The sequence below is a fragment of the Onychostruthus taczanowskii genome, unplaced genomic scaffold (genome assembly GCF_017590055.1).
Source record: "Onychostruthus taczanowskii isolate IOZ18803 unplaced genomic scaffold, ASM1759005v1 scaffold227, whole genome shotgun sequence".
Classification (NCBI taxonomy): Eukaryota; Metazoa; Chordata; class Aves; order Passeriformes; family Passeridae; genus Onychostruthus; species Onychostruthus taczanowskii.
Genome location: NW_024499540.1, coordinates 92071 through 109719, shown reverse-complemented (window position 1 = coordinate 109719; position 17649 = coordinate 92071). Strand labels below are relative to the sequence as shown.

General features: G+C 65.9%; 3 protein-coding genes and 1 pseudogene across 5 annotated transcripts; 1 reads left to right on the top strand and 3 right to left on the bottom strand.

Annotated features, from left to right (window-relative positions):
* Positions 1-204: 204 nt before the first annotated feature.
* Positions 205-2723, bottom strand: LOC121336264 (annotated as a pseudogene).
* LOC121336248 (E3 ubiquitin-protein ligase RNF19B-like) lies at positions 2538-7257 on the bottom strand. 2 transcript variants are annotated; one of them, XM_041405236.1, is made up of 10 exons: positions 7114-7257; positions 6662-6860; positions 5556-6442; positions 4978-5159; positions 4570-4720; positions 4066-4228; positions 3550-3664; positions 3311-3445; positions 3024-3216; positions 2538-2905 (listed from the first exon to the last, which is right to left on the bottom strand). In XM_041405236.1, the coding sequence occupies exons 3-10, from the start codon at positions 6020-6022 to the stop codon at positions 2746-2748; spliced, it is 1566 nt and encodes a 521-aa protein (XP_041261170.1). In that variant the 5' UTR covers positions 6023-6442; positions 6662-6860; positions 7114-7257; the 3' UTR covers positions 2538-2745. The 2 variants fall into 2 exon arrangements, with proteins under 2 accessions (XP_041261170.1, XP_041261171.1); XM_041405237.1 differs by lacking the exon at positions 2538-2905 and having other exon boundaries at positions 3074-3445; positions 4074-4228.
* Positions 7254-11242, top strand: ZNF513 (zinc finger protein 513). Of its 2 annotated transcripts, none has more exons than XM_041405238.1 (3): positions 7254-7484; positions 9338-9928; positions 10119-11242. In XM_041405238.1, the coding sequence occupies exons 1-3, from the start codon at positions 7274-7276 to the stop codon at positions 10868-10870; spliced, it is 1554 nt and encodes a 517-aa protein (XP_041261172.1). In that variant the 5' UTR covers positions 7254-7273; the 3' UTR covers positions 10871-11242. The 2 variants fall into 2 exon arrangements, with proteins under 2 accessions (XP_041261172.1, XP_041261173.1); XM_041405239.1 differs by having other exon boundaries at positions 7258-7484; positions 9335-9928.
* A 103-nt stretch (positions 11243-11345) lies between these two features.
* On the bottom strand, positions 11346-17643 carry SNX17 (sorting nexin 17). Its single transcript, XM_041405240.1, has 15 exons — positions 17439-17643; positions 15769-15843; positions 15470-15587; positions 15097-15161; positions 14903-15013; positions 14468-14558; positions 14203-14290; positions 13814-13883; positions 13605-13697; positions 13261-13464; positions 12836-12958; positions 12634-12711; positions 12379-12453; positions 12067-12108; positions 11346-11978 (listed from the first exon to the last, which is right to left on the bottom strand). The coding sequence occupies exons 1-15, from the start codon at positions 17499-17501 to the stop codon at positions 11859-11861; spliced, it is 1416 nt and encodes a 471-aa protein (XP_041261174.1). The 5' UTR covers positions 17502-17643; the 3' UTR covers positions 11346-11858.
* Positions 17644-17649: the final 6 nt, after the last annotated feature.

Here is a 17649-nt window from a genome sequence, read left to right as displayed (position 1 = left end):
GTGGGATGGGGAGGAGAACGTTTGTCCCTGTGGTCTTGGATCACTGCAGGGTTTTGGCCTGTGGCTCCCAGTTTCCCCAGGATGGCCCTTCTGAGATGTCTCACACAGAGTGGACATGAGCCTCTGGAGAAAGTCTGTGTCTGCTCAAGGGGTAGGGGTACCAGGCACGCCTCTGAGCTCACCTGCCCATAGCACCCATAGAGCTGCACCTTCTGTCAAGGTGAGTCAAGAGGCAGCTCCTCCCTGATGCACAGCCCAGACAAGGGCTGACAGTACCTGCTCGGGCAGGAGCGAAGCCCTGGGCTGTAAAACACTGATGGAAGGGTGTGGGCTACACAGGTGGGCTCTCCCTGTGTAGCAGAAAGAGCCCACTGGAAGAGAAGAGCACTCTGTGGTGATCCATTATTTCTTTTCACACACAATTGGTGCCTTTTATGTGCATTTCCCACTCTTGTTCTTTCTCCCAGTCCCTCCTTCCCCCACAGCCTGGAGCTGTCCCACCTGCCCCAGGATTCCAGAAAGCCAGAAGCTCTGTGGGCAGCAGCCCCCATTGCTGCCAGGGGGTCCCCTGGACCTCAGGCACTCCTGTCTGACCATTCTGGGGCCCCTGTGACAGCCAGGCCAGAGCCAGCACTGGAGGTGACCAGGGCACCTCCCTGCACAGCCCCTGGGACCCTGTGCTCCTGTTCCTGGTGAGCTGCCAGCACTGAACCTGCCAGGAAGCCACAGCACCCCTGCATCTGTTCCCTGTGCAGCTGCAGCAAGGCAAGGCAAACACCTGCAACTCTGAGGGCCTTTGCTGCGGCACAGGACCCACCACAGAGCATTTTGAGTAAAAATCAGCATGGTAAAACATCAACAGAGCACACAGAAAATGGTCTACAGGTTACTAATGTGAGGCCACCATGAATCAGAGCCATTTTGGGGACTCCACAGAGACTGGAGATTGCATCACAAACCGTAATGAGCAGGAACAAAGTTTAAAACCAAACCCTCTGGAGATGGATGCTTGGCAGCAGGAACAGGATGACAGCACATGGTGATTGAGGCAAACTGGTTTTAATGTCACCAAGCAAAGCTGCCTCAGCTCGGGCTCTTAGGGACTGCAGAAATAACTAATACTTTAGGACTGCTTGTTGCTGCGACTAATTCATTCTGTTTATTCAAAACCTGGAGTAGCCTTGACCAGCATGTTGATATTAGGGAGGAAGCGTGAGGTACTGAGCAGCCCCTTCCCAGAGTGATCCTGAGATAAACCCACCTGGCAAGTGGATGTTGTGCTGAGAACAAACCCACTTTTGCAAAGGAAAAGTCTTGAGAGGTCTCCTCAGGCAGCCCCATTCCAGGGGAACATGGAAACAGCCTGAGCAGCACATCCAGCTGCAGCACTGGGCTGTGTGAGGCTCTGAAGCACCAGACTCACACAGGGCTGCAGGAGCCCAGCCCGGACACTCCAGACACCAGAGCAGTTCAGGACTGGACAACTCACTGCAGAGCCACCAGACAGGCTGGGACAAGCTTGAGGCTGCCAGGGAAGGGGTCAGAGGTGCCAGGAGAGGCAGAACCTGTGCTGGTGAGGGACAGACTGAACTGCGGAAGCTAAAACAGCCCATGACCAGAAGGGTGGGGTTCACCTTCTAAAAGGGAAGATCTGTAGTGCAAGGCACTGCCAAAGGCACAACCCCATCATGTGGGAATCCCAGAGCAGCTGAAGGAAGCTGTGCAGGTGAGCCAATTCACAAACCTCATCTCCTGTGGAGACAGGCTGGGACAGCGGGGGATTTCGGTCTGGAGGAGGATCCAGGGAGACCTTAGAGTCACAGTGCCTAAAGGGGCTCCAAGAAAGCTGAGGGACAGGCAAGGGGCAATGGCTTCCCACTGCCAGAGGGCAGGGTTAAATGGAGTATTGGGAAGAAATCCTTCCCTAGTGAGGCCCTGGCACAGGTTACCCAGGGAAGCTGTGGCTGCCCCATCCCTGGAAGTGTTCAAGGCCAGACTGGACAAGGCCTGGAGCAACTTGGTCTAGTGGAAGGTGTCCCTGCCCATGGCAAGGGACAGCAATGAGCTTTAAGTTCCCTTCCAACCCAAATCCTTTACTCACTCTGTGACTGCCCAACTCTGAGCAGCATAACATTCAGGAGTAGCAAAACATTCAGAAGCAGCTTTTTCTCCCCAGGATGCTGCAGCAGCATGAGAGTGGCAAGGATCCCAGGGCCTGAGACTATGCAACCCATCTGGCAATAGGTCCCCACCTACAGCACGTGGTGCTCCCTCCACACTGGCCTTGCTGCAGGATGGATCCCTGTGGGGATCAGCACCAGAGATGGGAGCTGGGGGGCTGCTGCCCTCCCCTAACCCTGCAGCCTGCTCTCAGGGCAGGTCAGCTGGTACAGACAGGGCAGAGGCCACTCCAGGTAACCCCTGTGTGTCTGGGTGGCCTCTTCCTCACACAGGTGCAGATGTGATGCCTGTTGTGCACACCAGTGGGCTGCCAGGCGGCTGTGCTCTCAGGGGAGTTTTGCCACAGGAGACAGAGGGACCCTCAGAAAGCAGCTTTATTTCCTAGTGGTGCCTCTGGGAAAGGGGCAGGCAGGGCTAGTGCAGGGTGCAGCAGTGCTGGGTGCAGCTGGCACCCACCCAGGACCCAGCTCCCAGGGCTGGGTGTGCTGGCAGAGGGGGACTGGCTCTGCCACAGGAGGGCACAGGGCCTGTGTGTGGGTCATGACTCTCCCCCTCAGGCCCCCATCACTCCACAGGGACACCCACGGAGCTGCCCCTGTCACTGGTGGCTCCCAGAGAGTCCCCAGAGAGGCTCTGCCCAGACAGGGCACTGCTGAGGCTCTGCTGCCGGGCAGAACGTGGCACTGCTTCCACCGACACCTCCACCTCGATGGTAACACCTTCCCTGCAGACAGACACCGGCCTGAGGGCAGCAGCCCAACAGGGAACACCCCTGTCCAGCACAGCAGGGGACTCTGTTTGGAAGGGATGTGCCACCCCTGCCCCCTGGGCACCCTGCCTACCTGTCAGAGGTGTCCTGGCCCTCGCTCAGCATGCTCCCCGCAAGGGCCACTGTGCTGGCTGACTGGCTGTCCCGTTCTGGCCACAGCGGCCCTGGGCGTGGACTGCGGCTGCTGCTGGGGAGGGAGGCAGCGGGCTCTGGAGCTCCGTCCTCGCCCGCCCTGGGGCTGGGCAGCGCTGACCACAGCTCATTCACTGCGGAGAGAGAGACAGCGCGCCATTCCCACGACCTGCCCCTTGCAGGAGCAGGGCGGGCACAGGCCAGGCCTGCCAGCTGCGCGGGACCCACGCTTGGCCAGGTTGTCCAGCTCCACCACGCCGAGGTCCCCGGGCGCGCGGCCGCCCCTGCAGCGCCAGCGGCTGCGGCACAGCGACAGCACCACGGTCCCGTACACGTAGGTGAGCACCAGGGGCACGCCAACACCTGTGGGTGGACAAGCTGTCACTGCCCAGCCCCAGCCTGCTGCCTCTGGACCCAGACATGAGCCGCAGTCCCACCCCAACGTGGGCAGTGCCCTCGGCACTCACCCACAGTGAGAGCTGTTATGATAGGGGACACAAAGAGAGACAGGAGGACACTGCTGGTGACAGAGAGGCACTGCTGGCACCCGGAGAGGCTGCTTCGCCGGCTCTGGCCCAGCACCTCGAGGACAAGACAGAAAGGTGAGGGGCTCTACAAAGACCTCAGCACAGCCCCAGGGACTCAACCTCTTCCCAGCCTGGCAGAGCTCCAGCCACAGCCACCCAGACACCCCTCCCTCTCCTCAGGGACAGCTACAACAGCAGTTCCAGCACAGGAGTTCTGTTTCTGGAAAGCCCCCCTAGAACCCTTCCTCCTTTTGCCAACCCTGAGCACCTGCACTGGCAGGGCTGCTGGGGGCAGCAGAAGGTCCTGGCAAGGCAGGACTGTGGGCTGTCAGGGGTGGCACAGGGATGTGCTGAGGGCAGCAGGGAGCACTGCAGGTCTGTCCAGGCCAAAAGCCATGGGCTACCAGGCTCAGCAGGGAGCAGGACCACAGGGACTCCAGGACCACCTGGCAGTACCTTCCTACCCATGTAGATGGGGATCCCAATGGTGATGACAGGGACAGCAACACCCGCAGCAAGGGAGATGACCATGGGTGCTCCCAGCACCATGCCCAGCTGCCACAGGATCCTCCGGGTCCGTGACCACGGCCTCTTCCCCCAGAAGGTGCAGCCAGAGGGGCTGTGGGGACACAGTGGGGCTGAGCCAAGGATGCTGTGAGTGGCGGGCAGAGACCAGCACAGCCTGGTCTCATGTGAGGGGACATCCATGAGCCCACCTGAGAGCCGGCAGCCAGGCTCCCCCAGCCCTGAGCTCCAGCTGCCCCCTGTGGGGTGCCAGCAGCCAGCCCCAGCAGCACAGACCACCCTGCTCCCCCTGGCTAACCCCAAACGTGGGGCAGGGCCTGGCTGCCCCCATCCCAGCTCCCCACCCTGTCAGAGCCCCCAGCCTCGGCCAGTGCAGTCCCACAGACCCCCCCCAGCTCCTGTCAGAGCCCCCAGCCCCTAAGGCCCTGCACTGACCTCAGGAAGTGCACGTCAGAGATCTCCTGCAGGCAGAGCCAACAGAAGAGGCAGCCACAGACCGTGCAGTTCATGCGGTTGCAGCTCCCATCGTTGATCTTCATGATGAAGGCGCTGCAGCGAGGACAGACCTTGATGTCCTCGGCCTCAGCTGGGGGCAGACAAGATGGCATGGGGGAGCAGGACAGAACAGTGTGCATCCATCCCAGCCTGTCCCAGTCCCACAGGAATCATGGGGGGAGCTGAGGTCGCTCTAGACACCCCGGCCCAACTGGCACAGGGGCTGTGAGACTGCAGCAGAGGGAACTCTGGATCCTGCCTCCAGCAGCCCACAGGCAGGGAGGCACAGAGGCACAGGACTGTGTCAAACCCCAGCCCTGCTGCTCCCACCCTGGGCCAGGGCCTCACCGTGGGCCAACTCCTCCAGCTGTGCTGTGGGGGTGGCCAGGCTGGGGGTCGGTGGCACCGGTGCACAGGGGCCGTCAGGGTGCCAGGGCTGCCGGCAGTGGTAGCAGAACTCGGTGCCACAGCCCTCACGCCCACAGGTGAGGCGGGGACACTCGGCACAGCCATGGGCAAAGACAGCGTAGCTGTGGGGAGAAGGCAGCTGGAGCTGGGCTGCAGCAGGGCGTCCCTCCCCTCACAGCCAGCCCAGGCTGTGGCAGTCCCAGCCCCACACCGAGCTGGAGCCACAGCCCGGCTCAGGAGAGCTGGGATCCACCCTCAGCAGCCCACCCTGCCCAGCAGCCACAGCCCTGGGGCTCACAGAGTGTCTAGCACAAGGACACCAGCCCTGGCAGACAGAGCTGCACAGGCTCTGCAGCCAGACCAGGACTGGACACTTCCCTGGGCACACCCAGCCCAAGGCAGGACAAAGCGATGGGAACCCAGCCTGGGAAGGGCTCACGGGACACAGGCACGCCCTGCTGCTGCGGGAGGGGGCCCACGCCCACCCCGCATTCCCGTCTGTGCGGGGCCCGCGGTACCTGCAGTCAGGCGCGGGGCACCAGCGGGTGCCGGGGTCGGCCACCAGCAGCCGCCGCAGCAGGAACTCCTCATACTTGTCGCGCAGGGCGGGCTCGGGAAGGAGGCGGTGCACGTCGTGGGGCTGGAGCGCGGCGGGGCAGTGCGGGCAGGACGCGGGCACGCGGCTCTCGCGCACGGCCAGGCACAGGTACTGCTGCAGGCAGGCCCGGCAGGAGCGGTGCGAGCAGCAGGCCAGGCTGGGGAAGGCCTCGGGGGGCTGCGGCAGCAGGCACAGGGGACACTCCTCCAGCGCCGGGCCCTCGCCCAGGGCCAGCACCACGCGTGTCTCCTCGGGCTGCTCCGGCTCCGGCTCCGGCTCCGGCTCCGGCTCCGGCTCCGGCGGTGTCTCCCCCCCGAGGGGCCGTGGCTTCCGCCTGAAGCAGCCCAGCAGCCGGCGGGGCCCGGGCACGCGAGCGGGCTGCTCCATGGTGGCCCGCCGAGGCAGCCAGGGCTGCTGTAGGCTACGGAGGGCAGCGGGGAGGTGCTGGCCCTGGCGCAGCCCCCATGGCCCGGCTCCTAGCTGGGCCCCAGCACAGGTGACAGCGGAGCCATCCCCGGCTGCAGTCGGCGCTCAGCCTGCAGAGGAACTGCCCCTGAGAGCGAGCCTGTGCCCCAGGAGCAGCCCCCCGCCCGTCCTGCCCCATCCTGCCTCCTTCAGCTCCGCCTGACGGGTCCAGGCCCACAGAGCTCCCAAATGCCCAGCGTGGGGAAGAGTGGCAACACCGCGACAGCCAGGCCAGGCACAGGGCAGCGTGGCACTCACACCCACTCAAGCACTTCTCACCGGAGCTCGCTTGCCAAGGGACTCAAGACCCGGTTCACTCAGTGACCGGGAGCCGGGTGACTCCTGCATGGGGTAAATCTGTCCATTTTCCTCGCTTAGAGCTCACAAATCCACTCCCTCCCCATGGTCCTTCCCTCTCTCCACCTAAAGCTGCCCCTGCCCTCCCCACTCAGCAGCACTGCCAGACCCCAGAGCCGGCAGAGCACTCCAGCGACAGCACCAGTGACAGAACCAGTGACAGAACCAGTGACACTCAGCTGAGGCTGAGCAGTCCCAGCATACCTGCTCTGCTGGGCCAGGCACTGCGTGGCTCCGCATCCCCCCGGGGAGCGGGCAGCTGCAGCGGTCGGGGCAGCCGTGCAGCGGCGGGATTCCCGTGGTGACCGGAGAGCGACAGACGGCCAGGGCGGTACCTGTCAGCGGGGAATCATCGCTGGCAGCACGGCACGGCCACGGCCCGGCACACCAGCGCCCGCGGCACCTGCAAAGGGACAGCAGCGATCCGCGAGAGGCCGAGCGCGGCTCGCACGGCCCGGGAGGGAGCGGAGCCACCGGGGAGCCCAGCGAGCGATGCGGATGGGCACACGGCTGGGCTGCAGCCCGCACCGGCCACCTTCGGGACCGGCCAGAGCACGGCGAGCCCGGACGGCCAGCGGCGCTTGGGCCCAGAGGGCGAGACGCCAAGCGCCGGTGTCCCCGGTGTGACCGCGCGGGGACGCCGGCGAGGGACTCACCGGGGTCTGCCTTCCGCGCTCGGCGGGGCCGGACCCGGAGGGCACCGGGGGAGGAGCCGCAGCCGCCCCTGAAGGGGCACCGAGACCGACAGCGTCCGGCAGCGGCCCCGGTCCCGCCGGTGCCACAGCCTCCCCCGGGCCGGCGCCGGGGCCCGCCACGATGCCCCGGCGGAAGCAGAGCCACCCGCAGCCGGTGAAGGGTGAGTGCGCGGCGGGCCCGGGGGGCGGCGGCGGCCCGGCGGGGACCCGCGGCGCTCGGAGCGCTGCAGCGGACGCCGAAGATGGCACCGAGGAGACGGCAAGAGCGGCGGTGGTGTTGCCCGGGGACCTGCTGCTGGGCCGTGGCCCGGCCTCCGAGAAGGGACCGCCAGGTGCGTGCGGCCCCGCGGGGACGCCGCCCGTCTCCGGCAGCCCCGCCGGCGGCGACGCGGCCCGGCCGGGCCGTACCGGCCCCGCGCTCGGCGCATCCGGCAGGGCCCGCCCTGCCACGGGCCCGCCCGGCGCGGGCTCCGGCCGAGCTTCCTCCCACGGGGGAGGCCCGGCCCCCGACGGGGCCCCGGGGTGGGTTCTGCCCGCCCGGCATTGACCCCCCGGTACCGATCCCCGAACGCTCCTTCCCGCGGGGGTCCCGGCCACGATGTGTTCCCGCGGTGGGCTTGGGGCCGCGCCCCGCAGCCGCCGCCGGGCTCATCCCGGAGCCAGCGCAGCGCTCAGCCCCGGGCTCCTGTTGCACCGCGCCGCTCAGCCCCGGCACCCCGGCCCGCCGCTGCGGGCAGCGCCTGTCCCGCCGCGGCTCCCGAGCTTGGGTCAGCCCCGGCCGAGGCAGCCGGAGGAGCGAGCGCTGCTCAGCCCCAGGGAGCTGCTCACCGGGACTGGCGGGAGGCACTCCCCGCCCCGGGCACTGAGCAACGTGGGAACGGAACGGCAGAGACGACGGCACGGACTGTCCGGCCCCGTGCCTGTCCCCTCGCTGTCCCCAGGGGCTGTGCCCTGCTCCTCCTCTGGCACTGAGGCTCTGCCCCAGCTGCCTGGCACATGGGGCTGCTCTGAGGGCTCTGCCTCCCTGCCCTGCCTGCCCTAGGAGCCTGCCAGGGGTTTGGGGACCAATTATTCCAGGAATACCTGTCCTCCCATTCAGCCCCAGCCCGGGAGCAGGACTAGGACCTCAGCCCACTGAACCAGGCTGGAGAGACAGGCTGTGCCATGTGGGCACTGACAGGGCCCTTTAGGGGAGAGAGCTCTGGGGCTGCTGTGGCACTGCTGGCCTGAGGGGACAGGGGGCTCCTTGGTGTGGCTGGGGCTGAGCTGAGGAGAAAGGGGGTCCCTTAGCAGAGGGCTTGAGGCAGGGTCAAGAGTTCCCCGTAACAGGCAGGCCTTGGCAGGATGCCCTTTTCTGATGTCTGTGTTTCCAGCAGTGCTTGTGGAAGGGGCTGGAGGCTGGAAGGGCTGCCCCGGCACAGGTCAGCCTCATCAGCTGGACACAGCCCGGGTGGCAAGGGGACAGCCCAGGGTGGTTCCCAGGATGGTGGGCAGCTGCTGAGTCTGACAGGCCCAGGATGCAGGGCCAGCAGGCATGGCTCACAGCTCATGGCTCACAGCTCATGGCTCACAGCTCATGTGAGCTGCCCCTCCAGCCCCGAGCACCAGCCTGGGGGCACTTGAGGAGCACAGGGGCTGCACAGTCTGTGCCCAGCTGAGAAGTTCCACTTGAGATCCTGGCAGCCTTCCCCCTGCTGCCAGCGGACAGTGGCACTGCGTGGGGCAGGGCAATGTTTCCTGCAGGACAGAAGGGGCTGGTGCTGGAGCTCCCTGGTGCCGGCCATGCGAGTGCAACCAGCTGCCAACCCCGGGGCTGAGGCAGTGGCACAGTGAGAGGGGCACAGAGCAGCTTTATGGGCACCCCTTTCTCCAGCCTGGGCCGGGCTGTACCCAGCACCTGGTACCCACCAGGCCCAGCAGCGCCAGCGGGTGATGGACCCACCCGTCCTCTCACCCTTCCTGGTGCCGGGGTCTTGGCCAGCCACGCAGAAGTGTCAGGGTTTCCCCAGACACCCAGAACAGGCCCTCAGCAGGGCGCTGGGGCAGCTGTGGGGCTCCTCACTGCCATGCACGGAGCGGTGGGCTCCTGCTGGGTGCCACGGGGCGGGACTGGGGGCGTAGGCAGAGGGGCAGTGCCCAGGCCTGCCAGGCTGACACCGCCCCATCCCCACGGTGTTCTCAGCAGACACGCTGGTGGGGAAGATCGCTATTCCAGCGTACGCCCTGAGCGACGACGACTGCTCCTCTGGGTACCAGCAGCTGAGCGTGGAGAGTGACCCTGAGGAGGGGGGCGAGCCTGGCCCCGCCGCGCTGCCCTGCCGCCAGTGCGGGCTGCAGCTGGCTGCCAGCCTGGGCCAGAGCTGCCTGCAGTGCGCCGGCGCCGAGGGCGGCCGCAGCCAGCGCATCGTCTACTCCTGCCAGCTCTGCCCCTTCGCCTCCCACTACTCCAGCCACCTCAAGCGCCACATGAAGACACACAACGGGGAGAAGCCTTTCGCCTGCCCGCAGTGTGCCTACGCCTCTGCCCAGCTGGTAAACCTGACCCGGCACCTGCGCACGCACACCGGGGAGAAGCCGTACCGCTGCACGTGCTGCAGCTTCGCCTGCAGCAGCCTGGGCAACCTCAAACGCCACGAGCGCGTCCACAGCCAGGACAAGCCCTTCCAGTGTGCTGCCTGCGACTATCGCTGCAACCAGAGCCGCAACCTGAAGCGGCACATGCTCAGCCACCGCCTGCCTGAGGGCGAGGGGCCGCACCGGCGGGACAAGGACCCAGGTAAAGGTGGGAGGGCGTGGGGATGCGGGGAGAGCTACTGCAGGGGCTTTGGGGCTGGCCTGGCACAGATCCTGCTGTTGATCCGAAGTCATGGTACTGCCAGGCTCACCGGGGCACTGTGGCTCATCACAGAGCCCGTCCTCACTGGCGCCGTGCCACCCGGCTCACAACCCGTCTCTTTGTCCCGCAGAGCCGCTGCTGCCAGAGCTGAGCCTGCACGTGGGCAGCGGCAGCGGCGCCTTCCTGCCCGGCTGCGCGCGGCTGCGGGGCGAGGAGGCAGCTGCGCTGCCCGAGCTGCTCTTCCCCTTCACGTGCCGCATGTGCGGGCTGGTGCTGGACGACGGCTTCGCGCAGGACGAGGGCCTGGCCGAGCAGGTCTGCGGGCGCTGCAGCCTGGCGGTGCTGGGCACCGAGCCGGGTGCCAGCCCCCGGAAGGGCACTGGGGACAAGGGCTTTGCCTGCAGCCTCTGCCCCTTCGTCACCCACTACCCCAACCACTTGGCGCGGCACATGAAGACGCACAGCGGGGAGAAGCCCTTCGCCTGCCCGCTCTGCCCTTACGCCTCCGCCCACCTGGACAACCTGAAGCGGCACCAGCGCGTGCACACAGGCGAGAAGCCCTACAAGTGCCAGCTCTGCGACTACGCCTGCGGCAACCTGGCCAACCTCAAGCGCCACGGGCGCATCCACTCAGGCGACAAGCCCTTCCAGTGCAGCCTCTGCAGCTACAGCTGCAACCAGAGCATGAACCTGAAGCGGCACATGCTGCGGCATACGGGCGAGAAGCCCTTCCAGTGCCGGGACTGCTCCTACACCACTGGTCACTGGGACAACTACAAGCGCCACCAGAAGATCCACGGCCACACAGCCGAGAGCTGGGTGAACCCGCGCAATGCCAAAGCCCTCCTGGCCCCCCCAGCCGTGGGCACGGCCCTGCCCTGAGACAGCACTTAGCCCGGCAGTGGGCCTGGGGTGCTGCGGTGCCTGCCCTCCCTGGGGGAGGGAGGACAGGCAGGCAACTCCACGGGGGCTTAGGGCTGCCTTTCACCAGGCCCAGAGGCACACTGGAGCCTCCAGCAGCCCCGTCCTGCCTGGGCAGGGTGAAGTCATGACCAGGCTCTGACCCCTGCCCGTGTGGCAGCACTGCCACGTCCCCAGCCACCCCACCTGCCTGTTTCTGCCTGCCGGAGCCTTCCTCTGCCGGGGTTTGGGGAAAAGGGGGGAGGGGGGAACAGGACTGGTTCCATGGCTGCTGCCGTGCTGGTCGGTGTAATTTATATTGTGTATAAAAGCATTAAACAGTCAGTTTTGTTATCTGCTCTTCACCATGGGGGCCTTGTTCTGCTACAGAGGAGGACAGCACAGGGCTGGCATGGAGAGGGGAGGGACAGCAGCAACTCCCCAACAGACAGCCTGGTACCAATCAGGATCCATTTTAATCATTGTTGCAGTGTAAACATCAGTTACTGTCCATTAATGCTCTGTCGGGCTGAGCAGCAGGAGATACGTGGTTACAAGCCTAGATTATGCTGGCGTCTATGAGCGGGTTAGAGGGGACTCTGCGCAGAGCCCCTGAGACAGCGTACTGCGCTCTGTCTCGGAGCACAAACCTAAATGCTAATTTGGCATTATGGAGCCTGCCTGGCTCTGCCCCTAGGCTGGGCCAGGCCCCGCACTGCAGCTCCAGGGCTCTGCCCGGGCAAACTGTTCAGGTCAAACAAGCCCTCTCCCAGCTGGAGCCAGCAGCGGGAGGAGTTCAGCCGCCCCCGCCCCGAAGGCAATGGCGGGCTGGGGGTGAGCTCCCAGCCCCGGGGAGCAGGGAAAGGTGGATGTAGCAGGTGAGAGGCACGTTGATTGCAACCTGGCTGCAGGTCGTACATTCCTCAGCGAAGGCCCTTGCTCAGGCCGGGGCTGTCCTGGGAAGGGGGCACTACAGATCCTCATCGCCAATGCCCTCAAAGGCGTAATTGCCGTGGAAGTCGTTAGCACCCACGTCGTTTGCAGAGCTGGAGTGGCTGATCCCACGCAGGCTGACAGAAGTGAGCTTGCTCTGTGGAGAAGGGAGATGTTAGGGAGGACACCCCTAGTTCCCCTACCCACTTAGCCTGAGGTCTCTGGTGCACCCACACACAACTCACCGAGAGTTTGGCCATGGGCTCCCAGGAGGCATCGGGTGAGTCCTGTGAGAACAGCACAGTTGGGCAGCACAGGGTCATGGGACACAACACCCACCTCTCCTTCTACCTGCCCCACTCCATCCCATCCCTAGGGAGTCTGGCTCACTGAGTTGGTCCAGGACCACTTTCCCTTCCCACAGCCCTGCTGTCCTCTGGGCTTGCCCCAGCCCTGCCACGGGGACAGGGGCTCCTCTGGAGGCAGTGAGTTCTGGTACACAACACGTCAGAGTCTGTGATTGCACGTGTCCCCCAGGGCTGCAGGGTCCCACTCACCAGCAGCGGGGGTGACTTCACAGCTTGCTGGCTGTCCGAGCGCCGCAGGGCCCCGTTCACCCGCCGCCGAAACATCTGCAGGGAGGAGCTCAGCTTAGCCACAGGGGCCCCAGCATCAGCTCTGGGCTTGTAACTGGCCCTGGGGATGCTGGCCCCATCCTGAGGAGAGCACTCAGGACCCAGCCCAGACCCTAGGAAGTCACAGGCCCAGGTTGGGACCCCACTCCAGAGCCATCATCCAGCCCCAACCTTCACCTTGCGGATGCTGCCTCCAGATTTTTTCACCATCAGCTCATCTACCATGGACTGCAAGCAGATGCTCAGCATGATGGCCTGCAAGGGAGAAGTGTCACGGGGCTCTATTCACCCCACAGCCCTCCCACACACCATGCAGGGCCCAGCCCAGCCCAGCCCTGCCCCTCACAGCCACCGCCAGCCCATCATGCAGCAGCTCTACCTGTGGGCTGGTGATGGTGACCCACTGTAGCCGGTCCTTGCTCATCAGGTACTCAAAAGCCAACTCCAGCTTCACCTCTGACTTCCCTGGGCTGCTCCCCGAAGGGCCATTGTTCATCGGCACCTGCAAGGACACACACCAAGGCTGGGAGCCTCCAGAGGGAAAGGAGCAGCTCCTCAGACAAGGGCAGCACCAAGCCAAGTGTGGGACACCTGCCCAGTGCCACCAGTCTTCTGCCACTGTCAGGTCCCCTCCAATGTCCTCACAACAATGATCCCCAGAGCCCCAAGGCATGATCCAGACCCTCTCCAGGCCTACTGGCGTCAGAGCCAGCACCCTTCCGGGAAGGGGTGCCAGCCCAGCCTGGCACAGCTGGGTCTCTCCAGCCCCCCCAGAGCCCTCCCCGCTCTCCAGGTGTCACTCACCGAGGACGTGACCCGCCAGCACCGCATGCGTGTGACCTTGAAGCTGCCCTCCTTGATCTGCTCGTTCGGCAGCCGCACCTGGAAGTTGAGCTCGTTGTTGCCGGCGCTGACGACGACGTGGCAGCCCTTCTCGGGGAAGTCGGTGACACAGGGGTCGAACTTGAGATAGCCGTAGTACTTGAGGGTCTGCGCCAGGCGGATGAACTGCAGGCAGGGCCAGGGGTGCTCAGCACTGCCGCCGTCCCGGGCCAGGAACGGGCCACCAACCCGGTACCACGCGTCACGTGGAGAGGGGCTGGTCAGAGCCAGAACTGCCCCAGCTGTGGCACTGTGCCCTGTCCTACCTCCTTCTTGGAGACCTTTTCTTGCAGGGACTTCAGCTGCCGGTGCTGTTCCTTGTTGACAAGGATCCATCCATGTTCGATGTCTGACACCGTCTACAAGCAGCAGAGGTTGGTGAGCGCCTGGGACCGGAGCCCCCCAAGCCCCTGCACAGCTGTGGCCAAGGGGTGCAGTGTCTGTCCTCACCTGGCTGTGCCACACCAGCCCTCACCTGTGCATACAGCAAGTTCAACCCCACACGATGCTCCATCACATCGTCGTCATAGGCCGAGTCCCAGTAGCTGGAAGGGAACACACGGGTTAGCCTGCTCCCCACCTCCTGACAGCAGTGAGGAGAAAACCACCCTCCTGTGGGCTGGCCAGCTCTCCCTAACCATCAGTCACCGTGCCCTGCTCCCCATCTAAACCGGCTGCCATGAGAAGGCAGAAATGAGCTGAGCACAGCAGGGCAGCCCATCCTCCAGTGTCATGGTCAGGGATTCTCGGGTGTGTTCCTGGGGGCCAAAGCATCTGTGAGCAGCAATGGCAGGAGGGCAGGGTCCCTCTGTGGAACAGGGAGCCCTGCGGAGCACCCCACTGCTGCCCCACAGCCCCGCTCACCTCTTGCGCAGGATGATCTGGAACTCGGGGTTGTGCAGGCTGGTGACCGACACGTAGGGCAGCTCAAACTCCTGCAGCTTCCGCACAACTGCGGGGAAACGCCGGCTCGGCAGCAGCTCTGGGCAGCAGGAGCCCCTGGGCCCCCAACACCAGGGTGCCCCGAGGAAAACAGCTGGGCCCCCCACCCAGGGTAGGGTCCAAGCACACAGCCCTCACTCCAGGCAAGGGGCAGAGCAGATGTCCCACCACAGTGGGCTCTACTCACAGGAGAAAGCTCCATCCTTGGTCTCTCTCACTAGAAAGAGGCTGAAGTAGCCAACCAGGTCATCTGGCAGATCCAGTTTGGAGGCCACAGCCTGGGAGGAAGAGCAGGATAGTCCCGATATAATCCCTACGTGACCCAGCCCATGTGCATTCTGGGGCCTCCCAGCAGAAGGAAGGCAGCACCCCTGCTGCCCTGTGGCCAGGCCTGGGCTCCCTGAACCAGGAAACAGCTAGGGGACCCCAAACATCAGTCTGGACCCTGCAGCACACCCATTTCAGCTCCCAGCTTTCAGCCCCACCAAGCCAACCCTGCTCCAGGGTGGGCAGATGGCAGGGGAGGGCAGGGGGCTACCAGGCTGAGAGAGCCCCACACTCGTGGGAAACCCCAGAAGGCAGCAGGAGGGGCTGGTCCCACCCAGTATGAGAGCTCTGGCACCTCCAGGACATCCTCGGTCTGGTCCGACGTAAGGATGGTGACCTTGACCTTCTGCCCGTTAGAGAGCAGCACTTCCAGCACCACCTCCTCTGTGGGGATCTGCTGCGTCTCCTGCAGACAGAAACTGGACTGGTACCCCAGCCCCTCAGCAGACTGGGGGCCCAGACCAGCTGTGCCACAGCTGTGCCCCTCACCTGCTGGGCCTTGCGCAGGAAGCTGTTGAAGGTCTCGCTGCCGCCCAGCGTTGGGTCCTGCCGCACTGCAGGAAGGGCACGAGCGGTCAGGCGTCCCTCGGGAAGGGGCAGGGACCCACACCGGTGCCTGGCCCTTCTGCAGCCCCCCAGCTCGCCCTCAGACTGTGTGCTGGGCCAGCCAGGGACCCCCCTGCACAGCCCCACGCTGCCAGGGCAGGGCAGGGGCTGGGACAGGAGCTGGCACCCGGGGGAAAGCCCATCAAAGCAGTGCTCCATGGGAGGAGCAAGATGCAGCCAGGGAATGAATGGAGCAGGGCAGGAGGAAGCCAAGGGCCGTGCCCTGCACAAGCGGGCCGGGGCAGGCCCAGCTTACCAGCCTGCATGTACTTCTCCAGCTGCTCCCGGCGCTGCTCTACCTCTGCTGGGGTGAGCGTGAAGATCTTCTTTGGGGGAAAGGCTGGGACCACGTTGGCACCATACTCCTTCCTTAACTAGGACAGGAACAGAGCGCTGCAGGAGCCTCCTGAGAGACGGTGGCTGCCCTGATCCCCCGTGCTTGCTGATGCCCACGGACCCAGCAAGGGGAGCAGAGCGCTTCCAGCACGCCTCATCCACGTGGGAGCCCAGACGGAGTGTGACGGAGCAGGGGTGGGCGCCCCGGTGTCCCCCTACCTGCTCGTGCAGGCCCAGGAGCTGGCTGTAGCGCACCCGGCAGTGCAGCACCCCGTTCACGTGGATGTTGTAGGCCTGCAGGGAGAGAGGCCGCTCAGAGCCAGCACCGGCCAGGCGCAGGAATCCCAGGACCTGCCCAGGGTGCACCCAGGAAAAGGCAATATTCCTGAGGACCCTGCCAAGGGCAGGTGGTCAGAATGGTTCAGGGAGTACGAGCACATCCAAGAGATGTGCCCGCTGACAGCAGGAAGGTCTATCCCTGTCTGCCCAGCCGTGGGGAGCACAGAGCCACGCCGCAGCCCCGCAGACACGCGTGTCCCCGTGCCACCAGACAAGGACAGCCCTCCCCTCTCCCAGGGCTCCACAAGGAGCAGGTCCCTGGCCGAGCCCCCTCTGCTCTGGCTCAGCTCCTGCTGATCCACAGGCAGAGCAGAGCTGTGACTGCAGAACACACAGGGAACACCACGGTCCAGCTCCCAGCACCTCACCACAGGCAGAGTTCTTGCAAGGGACAGCACTGTCCTCTCAAGTCCTGCCACCCCCACAGCACAGTTTGGGAGGGTGAGAGGATGGGCATGAGCCTCCAGCCAGCCACGGCAGCCCAGCCCAGCCTCCCGCGGGCGCTCCCGAGCGCTGGGACTGCCCAGGGCCCGGCAGAGGTCCCAGCCCAGCCAGGCTGGGGCTCACACCGGCACCTCCCCACCCCGAGGCACCAGTGCCTCAGGGCTGCTGCGGGGGAACCAGGAGGGACAGCGGTGGCACAGGCAGCACCCACACCTGCCCAGATCAGGGCTCTCCATCAGGTCACAGCTCCTGCCCAGCCGCCGGGCTGCCCAAGGGCTGTCCCCAAGGAGGGGGCAGCCTGAGGAGCCTCGGCAGCAGCGGAGGGCAAAGGGCAGGGGGGTCACAAGGACGAAATGCCTCGAGGGCTGCCTGCTCCTGTGGCCCTGGAGCCACTGCAGCTGCTGCGGATCACCAGGTGTCTCCGTCACCGCTCACCACCGCGACCGCGCCCCGCCTCGGGGTCCCGGGGATCCCCCGGACAGGGATTCCGGCACAGGGGCAAGCGTGGGTCTCGAAGCCGAGGGCTGCCCACCCTTACCCCAGAGCAGCGGTCCGGCCCCTCCGCCCAGCCTGGGGGCTCTGCCGGCCCCGGGAGCGGGGTCCGGGCACTCGAGAGCCGCCGCCACTCGGCGGCAGCGTCCCCCGGCTCCTCTCCGGAGCCGCTGACGGCGCAGGGACCAAAACAGGAAGCCGGGACAAACGGGCGGACGGGCGGGCCAGGATGAGCCGGAGCTGGGGATGAGACCGGACGGGGCCGCTGCGGGCTGCCCGCCCCCGCCCGCGGCGCCCGGGCACGGCAAGGTCCGGACAGCCCCGGGCTGCTCGGGCACCTCCCGCGCCCGATCCGGAGGCGCGGGGGCGGCGGGGCCCGATCCCTGCTCGGCCCTGGCACAGGGCGCCGGGGGGATGGCGGCGGGCCGGGACCTGCCCGCCTCGCCCGGCCCCGGTCCCGGTCCTGATCCCGACCCGCCACCGCGCCGGGGCTGCGGACCCGCACCGCCCCACCGGGGCCGCACCGCACCCGGGCCGAGGAGCCGCGCCACCCACTCGGCTCCGCGGGGCGGCTCCGTTCTGCGGGACAGCTCCGCTCCCTCGGCCCCGCTCACCACGTAGGCGGCGGCGCCGCCGTCCCCGGCGCGGGTCTCGGTCTCGGGAATGGAGAAGTGCATGGCCGGGCCGAGCGGCGCGCCCCCGCTACCCGCCTCCCGCCGCCGCCATCTCGGGCCAGCACTCCCCGCGATGGCGCGGCCGGCAGCACCGCCCGCCCCAGGGCCGTCCCGCTCCGCCCCGCCCGGGGCCGTCGCTCTCCGCCCGCCC